The sequence below is a fragment of the Belonocnema kinseyi genome, chromosome 2 (assembly GCF_010883055.1).
Source record: "Belonocnema kinseyi isolate 2016_QV_RU_SX_M_011 chromosome 2, B_treatae_v1, whole genome shotgun sequence".
Classification (NCBI taxonomy): Eukaryota; Metazoa; Arthropoda; class Insecta; order Hymenoptera; family Cynipidae; genus Belonocnema; species Belonocnema kinseyi.
In genome coordinates this window covers 34,838,579-34,850,056 of record NC_046658.1, presented here as the reverse complement: position 1 = coordinate 34,850,056, position 11,478 = coordinate 34,838,579, and the positions used below count along the sequence as shown (strand labels likewise).

General features: G+C 34.1%; 1 protein-coding gene across 2 annotated transcripts in view; it reads right to left on the bottom strand.

Annotated features, from left to right (window-relative positions):
• Positions 1-11,478, bottom strand: part of LOC117166937 (activated CDC42 kinase 1) — a 57,191-nt gene that overhangs the window by 31,730 nt on the left and 13,983 nt on the right. The window contains exon 2 of one of the 2 annotated variants that reach the window (XM_033351409.1): positions 6,763-7,312. The exons of the other annotated variant lie outside the window; for it this stretch is intronic. Within the exon in view, the coding sequence (XP_033207300.1) occupies positions 6,763-7,286 (524 nt within the window). The 5' untranslated portion in view covers positions 7,287-7,312. The remainder of the gene's footprint in view (positions 1-6,762; positions 7,313-11,478) is intronic. 2 annotated transcript variants of the gene reach the window in all.

Genomic DNA, 11,478 nt, shown 5'->3' with positions numbered 1-11,478 from the left:
CAGGCACCCATTTTTACGTTCCTCATCATCAGACGAACATCTCATGTGAAAATTAGCCTTATCCGTATCACGCTCCCATTTACGTTGTCAGCCCACGGTATAGAAGTGTTTCTTTAAAAATGGGTAATGTCAAAATTTGAAATACGCGCACAGTGCTTTCGAAGTATATCAATAATCTCTGATTTATCTTAAAATTGATAAGAAAATATTGTTCTTTTTGAAAAGGGTTCTAAGTGATTTTTAAAAAGTCCGCTGATATTATAGGTTGAAATATAACTTACGATAAAAATGGGATAAGTCTAAGCAAAAACTGAAAATTAATTCCAACCACGTGAAAGAACAATAATTTTATGCAAAAAAAAATGAAAACCAACATATCGAAATATCTATTTATACCTCCGGAAAATTCAGTGAAATATAGAAACATGTTAAAAATCTTTCAGTGAGTTTCAGAAGATTAGTAAAATATTACTAGATTTAACTGAATTTTCCGAAGGTGTGAATGGATATTATATGTTGGTCAGTCGACGACCGATTGACGGAAGGTATAAAAGAGCCTTAACTATAATTACACCAACACACAAAAAAATCTGCCCGCGTGGCGGGCACATTCTCGTCGCGCGCTACGCGCGAGGCTCGCTTCGCTCGCAAGTTTGAGCGCGCTTAGGGCGCTCGACGGTTGAATCTCGCGCTTCGCACTCGATAATAGGTTACCTCGCGCTTCGCGCTCGGATATTTATTCTTTGCATTTGGAATGCTTGAAAAAAACTTGATCAAAAAGGTCTCCTTTAGATAGCAGTATTTATAAGCGTCTTCATATTCTGAATTGTCTATTTAATTAAGTATAGTCAAAGATTAAGTTTCTCAAAGCTCTGTAGACTTTGAAGTGCATTCTCATCGTGAAACTCGCGCTGCACGCTCGATTTCCAACAAACATTTGTAAACAGGTTTTGTTGGATTTTTTTCGCGTAACTTTCGTCTTTCCACACATTTTTTTTTATTTTACTTTTTTCGACGTTATTTTTCACGAATAAAACAAAAAGTACGCGTCCGATCAAGAAGTGATTCTTAACGAAATTGTAGATCTTTTTTGGGATGACCATTTTTGCTCATTCATCTTTTTTTGTATCCTACATAGTTTGTCCACAAAATGGAATTTTTTATTTTCCATTATTTTTTGTGCAATCAAAATTTGAATTTTCGATTTTTGAAGAAAATCCAAAAATTGGTTATGATAATCTTTTAGGGCTTTCAAAAAGAAATGTTTTTCTTCTCTTGACTTTTTTTCATATCGTGCGTTTTTCGGCTTCAAATTTTGATTTTCGGTTGATTAAAAAATTTTTGAAAACGCTATAACTCTGAGAATTTTCTTTTTATCGAAAAATGTCATTAGGATAAATTGTTTGTTCTTTTTAATACTATAAATATCCGCGAATAGAATTTTCAAATTCAGAAAAAAGTGGTCTCAAAAATTTTCAAAATGCACTCACTTTTTGAAATTTTATCAAAAATGACTGGTTAACGAACCCGTCCTTTCTTTTAGGACCTAGAAAAGGTGTGCCAAAGATAGATTTGATTCGTTCATTTTTTCAAGAGTTATCGTGTTTACAGACGGGCGGCCGGACGGACAGACGCCATCGTGAAAACCTGATTTTCGGATTCAGGGGGTCTCGAAACGTGGAGATCGGTTGATAAAGTGTGATGTCAAATTTCCGACAATTCTAATACTTTCTCAATCATAAATGATGAGAATGTAAAAAGTGGTCTGTCCGACGGACTACACTAGCATATCTATATGTTTTTGGGGTCGCTGAATTCGAATCCGGTGTCCAAATAACCAAGTTGGCTCGTATTTTTCTGAAAAACGAAAAATAGATGTAAAATCGACAAAAACAGCGATTTTTCACGTATATTTTTGCAAAAAATATATATATATTCTCACCCGGTGGACTTTACCAACATATTTATATGTCTTTTGGATCGTTAAATTCGAATCTGAGGCGCAAATAACCAATTTGGCTCATACTTTTTCGAAAATGGCAAAAATAGACGTAAAATCGGCGAATACAGCGATTTTTCTTGTATACTTTTGCAATAAAAAAATTTTTCATGCCCGGTGGTCTAATTCAGCATATCCTTATATTGTTAGGATCGTTGAATCCGAATCCGGGGTCAAAATAACCCACTTGGCTCATATTTAATCGAAAAATGCAAAAATATAGGTAAAATCGACGAAAACAGCGGTTTTTCGTGCATATTTTTGAGAAAAAAAAACATACATCTTCATCCCCGGTGAACTTATCCAGCATATCCTTATATCTTTGGGGTCACCGATTCTTAATCCGTGGTTCAAATAACCCAGTTGGCTCATATTTTATCGAAAAACGCAAAAATAGATGCAAAGTCGACGGAAACAGCGATTTTTCGTGTATACTTTTGCAAAAAAAATATATATTTTCATGACCGGTGGACTTAAACAGCATATCTATATGTTTTTTGGGTAGCTGAATCCGAATCTGGGGTCCAAATCACCGAGTTGGCTCATATTCTTTCGAAAAACTCAAAAATAGAGGTAAAATCGAACAAAACAAATGACTGTGAACAAAACAAATGACAGATCCCGCTCGAACTTCATGTCAAAATAAATGACTGTGAAACAAACAAATGAAAGATCGCGCTCGAACTTCACGTTAGTAAAGAGGAAAGTGGTAACAACAATCTCTTTAAGCGTGCTTCTAAATGTGACTTCAGCACAGTTTTAAAAACCATTATCAGTCTCTTTTTTTTTGTGTTTTTAAATCACTAGTTTACTATACTATACTTATACTATTACTATAAACTCCCAAATCAAACAGACCATGTCTTCTAAGCGCTGTTTCAATTCCAATTTATCCACTTCAACTACAGCGCATAATTATGTGGGTGATCCAGATGCATTTTGCTACATATGTGGTAAATTTGAGGTTTTAGAAAATCGAAGAGTAATCAGCGATGACATAAAAACAATTTATAAAAGCTATTTTGGTATGGAAGTTCCAAACAAAAGTGAAAATTGGGTTCCTCACAAAATTTTCAGTGCTTGTTATAAGGCATTCAATCGACTGAAAGACAGAGAAGGAAATAAGAAAACCCTTAAGATTCAAAAACCTACAATATGGAGGAAACCTCTTCGGAAAGAGGAACGCTACTTTTGTATGACAAACCTGACAGGAATCGACAGAAAAAAGAAAAGTGCTATCGAATATCCTGATGTACCTAGCGTCACTAAATCTGTTGAAAATAACGATGTTACAAAAAACTCAAAAAATTTGTCACTTGACAGACAGGCGACTGAAGCAGAAGAAAATAAAAGTACTGATGAAGATTTCGATGTTGATCGTGATCAAAGTGACATTTCAGATTATGGTAATGACGAGGATGATGATGAAAGCAGCGATGTTAAAACAGAAGTGTACATACCAGACAATGAAAAGAATGAAGTTCCTAAGCTATTTACGTCTGAAGAATTGAATGATTTATCGCGAGATCTCGGTCTCCCTAAAGATGCTTCAGAGTATCTTGCTTCCGTTTTGAAAAAGAAGAACTTATTAGCTAAAGGAGTTAAATCAAGTTTCTACAGAAATAGAGAAAGAGTTTAGACAGTTTTTTACTTCTGAACAAAATGATCATGGAAAATAAATCCATTGTAAAAACATTGACGGATAATTGGAAAAATGAAACCTGGACTGTATAGACCGGAAAATTGGTGGCTATTCATTAACTCTTCTAAGCGCATTCTAAAAGCAGTGTTATTGCATAATACTAATGCTTACGCTCCAATTCCAATCGCACATTCTACGGAACTAAAAGAGCACTACATTAACTTAAAATTTGTCCTGGAAAAAATCAATTACTCAACTTATAAGTGGAAAATTTGCGGGGATCTCAAAATTCTTGGAATCGTTTTAGGACAGCAATCAGGGTATACAAAAACACCTTGTTACTTGTGCTTATGAGACAGTCGAGATCGCGTTCATCATTACAAAAAAAAAGATGGCCAAAAAGAACATCGTTTGAGCAAGGACAAAAAATATAATTGAAGATCCTGTAGTTGACCCAAAAGAAGTTTTTATCCCACCCCTTCATATAAAGCTGGGTCTGATGAAACAGTTTGTCAAAGCGCTTGACAAGGATGGCGATTTCTATGCGTATTTGGGAGATCAATTTCCACAACTTTCCGAAGCAAAATTAAAACAGGGGATCTTCGATGGACCGCAGATAAGAAAAATGTTGCAGGATCCAGAATTCATTACAAAAATGTCTGGCACTGAAGAAGATGCCTGGCTTAGTTTTAAAAATGTTGTAAAAAAACTTTTTAGGTAATAAGAATAGTCCAGACTATCAAAATGTGGTTTCAGAAGTGGTAACAAACTTTGGTAAACTAGCCTTATGAATTTGAACCTACGTTTTCTTCATTCGCATATAAATAAGTTTCCAAACAACCTGGGAGACTTTATTAAAAAGCAAGGCGAACGTTTCCACCAGGATATAAAAGAGATGGAGAGGCGATATCGGGAATGTTGGGATATCAACATGATGGCTGACTACTATTGGAGTTTAAAACGAGATTAAGTCAATCAAGGTACCAAACGAAAGCGAAACCCACTACGCAGGTCTTTCGAGGACAAAAGGGTTCGATACAAGCGATATAAAGAAAAATAAAAAATAAAAGAACCCTATAAGCGTGAGAGGCAAGAGGACTCACGGTAATAAAACACTTCAAAGGAAACAGAATTTACTACGTCCACGTTGTTGTTCCTGGGTAACGCTAAAAGTAAATAAAACTTATTTACAGAAAATACTTCTATTGCCATGCAAGAAGACTAACGCAAATTAAAAACCCCGAAACGTGAGACGCAAAGGAAATCTACAGTGAACGACAATCCCAGTCGAGGAAGGTAAAGGTTTAAAGGTTTTCGTCGATCTTATGTATATTTTTGCGATTTTCGAAAAAGTATGAGCCAAAATGGTTATTTGGGCCTCAGATTCGAATTCAGTGACCCAAAAGACATAAATATGTTGGTTAAGTCCACCGGGCGAGGAAATATATTTTTTTTGTGCAAAAATATACCTGCAAAATCGCTAGTCTTGTCGATTTTACGTCTATTTTTTTCGTTTTTCAGAAAAATACGAGCCAACTTGGTTATTAGGACACCGGATTCGAATTCAGCCACCCCAAAAACATATAGATATACTAGTGCAGCCTGTCGAACAGACCACTTTTTTTTGGGTGCCGATGTTATTAAACAAAATTTTTCGATAAATGTCACTCGGAAAAGAGTTAAAAATAAGGTTAGAAAGTTTCATATTATTTTAATTTTCTATAATATTTTTTAAACCATGAGCTTCATTCAAAAATTGACCGAGGGAAATTATTCAGTAATAAGGACTACGGGAAACTAGACCTATTTTCCTGAAAAGGCATGTATAATCTGCATCGTTAAGGAATGATTTTCTTAATTTCACTTCAAATCAAGGTAAACATGCCTTAAGTGCAAAAATAGATGTGATTATTATATTAAATTAAATCATTTTAAATTAGACTTTCAATACTAAATAATAATATATGGAAAGATTGAAAATTTAATACGTAAAACTCATGGCTTAAAAAATTCAACAATTGAACATTTTTAATGTTTAAAACTCTATAATTTCAAATTAAAATGGCTGAGATATTAATGAATGTCAAAACTATATAACTCACTCTAATTAACATATTTTTATGGCATATTAAGTATCATTTTAAATTATTTTACATTTTTTAAGAAGAAAATACAAAATGCATGGGTTTCCGGTCTAATAGCCAGATGTATGCTAACTGAAACTTGAGATGAAAAAAACAAGATCAAGTGAACGAAATATTTTTTCTCTACTTCAATCTGACTCAAAAATATTGTTCTACCTACAAAACAAATAAACGTTATAAGTTTTTCCAACGACTACATTACTTTCTTCGCAAGTAAACCAATAGGTACATATAAAGATTAATTTAAGTTTAAGAAGGAATCAAATACAAATTTCGTTCATTGGAACGTTGACAACTTCAACTTCATCATACATGACCACAAAATTACCAAGTTTAAAAAAGATTGATTAAACTGAAAAATAGAAGGGACGGACACTTCAATTGAAATACCTTATTTATGAAAATTGCATTTAGAAATCTTTAAAACTTATTTTAGAGTTCTTGATTGTTCCAAAAATAATAAGTGACTATAATTTAGTTTTCAAAAATTAAGTACATAAATAGTATAGATAAATAATATATATATAATAAATAATATGCTTGTCTTATGAACCTGATGATTCAAACTGGATATGTAGATTTGTTTTCATAACATTTCCAGTGAAACACTTCAGGAACATTAAACATATTTGCATTAAAAAGAAAGAGTTCCATGTTATTCTTTAATATTATTTTCTTGCATAATACAATTTTAAGAAGTGACTTTTTCGTGAATGATATTAATAAAAAGAAATTAAATAGTTGCCTATATAAAAATAGAACTGGTAGTAGCATTAAAGCTCAGATGTACTCAAAAAGAGTAACTTTTGATCATGAACATAATAAAACATCTACGTAAAAATAGTTGTGCTACAACTTTACCTAATCACTTTTTAAGTATGTATCTAATCAGATTTTTAAGTAAACTTGCTCAATTTCCTGTACTTTTAAGGATTTAATGACGAGAATAACTCTGATCCTTTCCCTTTTTTATTTACCTAATTAGATTTTGATGATCTAAATTGTGCATAGATTGCACTTCTGATACGAAATCTTCGATCACACTCGGTTGGGTGAGAGCATCTGCTTTCAGAACTTTAACAGCAACTGGCAAAGTTCGCCCAGAAGGAGATGTCCACTCTCCTCTCCTAACAACGCCGAAGCTTCCATCTCCCAGTTTAATGGATAGAGTGACATCCTTGTCTTGAATCAGGCAAGTCAGTACGGAAGGAGTTTCGATAGGTTGCGAGTTACGCTTATTACTTTTTGCACTGCTCCCAGGTTTAATCTTTGTGATGAAAGTCTTCTTCCACTGAGCAGCACGTTTTTTCTTAACAGCATCCAGCAATCGCCTAATGCCCGGTTTTCCTAAACCGATTTTTTCTAGATCCTCCGGCTGCACATAATCAAAGTGATGCAATCTTGTAACTTGTAGGTCGTCACGAATTCTAGTAAAGAACTGGCTAAGCTGCACATCACGCAGCAACTCTTGCAACCACTCTGTTCCCTCGTCGTCCGCCATTGTCTCTTGATTAGTGCTTTCGCGGTCTGTAATGAAACAAACAAAATTTTTCGCTCGAGAAATTTTTTTGATAAAAACAAAGAGTGCATGATAAAATAAACTTGTTTAATGACAATGCTGTCAAGTAAAATAAAGTGTATATTATTTAAATGGAGGGAACTGCAAATGCGCGGATGTTCAATCGACTTCCTAAAAAGTAGGTTTAAAGTAAAGCTTATAAGAAAATTACTGAGATACAGCAGCACAAGAGATTCGATAATGAGGGGGATAGAACTTCGAATTTTGCGATTGATAAATGACACGACAGCTAGCAATTAAAATGATTGCAGAGACAATAAACCCGTTTGCATAATATGAACTTTGATACATTCAAAAGTAACGTATTTTCTTTTTAAACTCTTTAAGGTAAACGGTTGCGCCGATAGACTTTTGACTTTCCAAATTTTAAACTCGGTATGTCATTTCGTGTGAAGGTAAGTCGGGGGAAAAGAAATGTGAAAAATATTTGAGAATACTTATATAATCGAGCAAATAACTGAAAATCGCAAACATTTTTTTTTAATCATTCGCGTGGATTGTTGGATTCGCATAAGAAATATAGAAGAAATACATGCACGAGATGATTTTTGTAGGAAAAAATAAGTTTTCAAGCCCGTATCGAATCTTCTATGACCAATAGTTTATGAAATATGAATTTGTAAATTGAGGGTGCGTCGTGGCTGAGTAAGCAGCGTATGTAATAAACTTCCGGATTGTTATAAAAATAAATATATGCACTTTCTCTTCATAGATATGTAAGGAGAAAGGTTTGCCTCATATGAAAGGATTTTTTCGGTATCGAAAATCCATATACATATATTTTTCATTTATCTTATACAGAAAAATGTATAAAACAAATGAAAATTATACATAATTCTGTCCACCATGTATAAAAACTATATATATATATATATACATTTTTTTTGCGTATTTCATTCGATCATTGTTTAGAGATAATTTCTATTAGAAATACAGCGAATGTATTAAGGGGGGACTTCGGTTTTTTTTGGTGAAAAAAAAAACACTTTTATTCTGAATTATTTTTTTAAAATCTGGTTAAAGTAACTTTAGTATACTATTGTACATATGATAGTTTATGATTTAAGCATCATTTTTCAAAATTTTGGTTGAAAAATATGAAGAAAAAAGCCGGTGACAGAGGATTTTCAAAAACGTGTTTTTCAAAAGATGGTGTGCGGTGCCACTCGTAACTCACCGTAGAACCATCTGAAATAAAAAAGCAAGTCAGGTTAGTTAAAGTGAATGTTTTTCCTCCCCCCAACGGTTTTTTTGTTTGTTTGTTTTTTGTTTTAATTTTTGTGTGGTCGTTTTAATTGAAACTCATGATTTTTTATGAAAAATTCCACCATGTTTTAGCTATAAAATTTTTAAAAAAACACCGTTGGGGGGAGGAAGACCATCCACTTTAACTAACCTCACTTGCTTTTTGATTTCAGATGATTCAACGATGAGTTACGGTTTATTTCTTCATATTTTTTAACCAAAATTTGGAGAAATGGTGTTTCAATCGTATTGTGAAAAATATGACTTATGTGGTATGTCTGAATTATGAAAATAACGAGCTATGTGTATGTGTTATCAAAAGTGAAATAATGTTTATTATATCAAAAATAGGCTTGGTCAAAGTTACCCTAATTTTGAAGAATTATTACATTCAATTTTTCATGCGAAAAATGACCCCTAAAAGTATATACCATTCGAATCAGAATTTCAAGAAACGCCCAAATCCGTTGAGCGTCAGAGTAGTATTTTTAGCACATTTTTGGGAACTTCAAAATTTCGTTCATTTCATTGGTACCAAAGAGAAAATGCATAAATTAATCTAAGAAGGTTTTCTTGAGAATGGTGCCATATGTGAATTCCAGTTTGCTTAGGTATTAGGGACCTTACATGTTAATATTTTCAGAAAAACTTTATCTACGTTTATGCGACATACAATTTTCGACATAATCATTACAAGCCGAGAAATTGGCCTTGAAAAGTAGGGCAACTTTGACCAATCATATTTTGAATATAATAAACATTATTTCACTTTTGATTACACATATTCATAGCTCGTTATTTTCCTAACCCAGGCATAACACATAAGTCATATTTTTCACAATACTGTCGGAGAAATTACACCTAGACGACATGTCTCCAAAAGTCCATGTACACAGCCCTCTGAGGTCACGCTACTTCATTTGCGCGAAACTAGTCGTGCAATTAGAGATTCTTACGGGTTTCCTACGGGGCGTCTGGAGACAAGCGACCAGGTCAATTTTCATTTCGTTAACTGTAATCAGTCCAGTTTAAACTTTTGCTGCAGTAGGTTGTACAGTAGCACATGACAGATTGGATCAATTAATAATTAATCTTCTGGAGGAAGAAGAAGAAGAGGTAGTACTTCTTATGCTTTTATTGAATGGGACAAGTCGAAGTGAAATTCGAGAACTTTTTTTAAACAGGAAATCGGAGGAATTTTAGAAAATTTTAATTTAGCGGCATCTTTATAGTGATGACACAGTGTTCCACAAAATTTTCCGTGTTACTATCAGCCAGTTTAATGACATTGGTTGAAGATCTTCAGATAATAACAAAATATGCATCAAATTCCTGTAAAAAATATTAATGGTTTTTCTTTGAAATAAATAATTTAAATAAATATTTGAGAAGATTTCAAAACAAATTTTGATGTATAAATAGCAACTGAACAGTTCATAATCTGTACAATTTATTCAAGTTAGAATTGTTTTATTTCGTAGTTCACCGATATTTATTTTAAAACTGGAAAATTAAAAATTATTCTTTGTTTTTTGTCAATTAATTTTAAGGGTATATTTAAAAATATTTAAGCAGAATAAATAATTAACAGAAAAGTAGCCTTGCGCAGAGAAAGTATTTAAAAAGTGTAAAATAAAAACACACTTTTGAATATTCAAGTCGCCGCGATTTACAGCCGCCCTCGGGGTCCCTACCGTCGCGCGTCGGGTTTCGCGCATTATAGTCGGAGAGCCGAGGCCGTTTTTGGAGATTCATTAGGTAACGATTCTGCCACTATTTTCCTGATTGTTGAGAATATACTGATCACGAAATGTGGCTTCTCCAGGGGTAGTCCCGGGGAGAAGGTGTTTATTTACTCATTCGAAGTTGTAAAAAAAATGATTAAAATAAGTCATATGGTAACGGCTGAATCTGTTTGCGTTGAATGTGGAGACAATTAGACATTGTTCCGTGCAATTGGCAGAACAATAGGCCGGCAGAACAATCCAGAGGTGTAAAAGAATATGTCAGTTTAAAGCTATTTTCTAATACCCAAATTTTTTATATAACATTCTACTCATTATTCAAAACATATATTCGAAGAGGCAGAACAAAATTTCGGAGATAACATCCTGGCAGAACATCGCAAACTGCCCGGTTTTGACATTGGTCATTGTGCGTTGGTTTACGGCCCTGACACTGCGAACAGAGTGGTCACTTGTGCTCCGAAGACGACCAATGTCAAAACTGGACAGTTCCCGATGTTCTGCCAGGATGTTATCCCCGAGATTTTGTTCTGCCTCTTCGAATTTATGTTTTTAATAATGAGTAGAATGTTATATAAAAAATTTGGGTTTTAGAAAATAACTTTAAAATGACATTCTTTTAAACCTCTAGATCGTTCTGCCCCCCGCCCCTTTGAACCGGCCTATTGTTCTGCCAATTGCACGGAACATTGTCTAATTGTCTTGACATTCAACACAGAAAGATTAAACCGTTACCCTATGACTTATTTTAATCATTTTTTTTTACAACTTCGAATGAGTAATTAAACACCCTCTCCCCGGGACTACCCCTGGAGAAGCCACATTTGGTGATCAGTATATTCTCAACAATCAGGAAAATAGTGGCAGAATCGTTACCTAATAACTCGCCAAAAACGGCCTCGGCTCTTAGACTATTAGGAAAGGGCGCCATAAGATTCAGTAAGAAGCAGTTATAAACTGAAACGCGCGATTTGAGTAGCGCTGCTCCAGTCGCGCATACGGAAACCCACCTTAACGCTAGCCCAGGGCTCACCAAAAGGCAGCCATTGGCTGCATTGGCTGCCAGTGGCAGTCAAAAGACTAGGTCAAACTGGCCCTAATAAATCTTGTCGTTCGACTGGTTT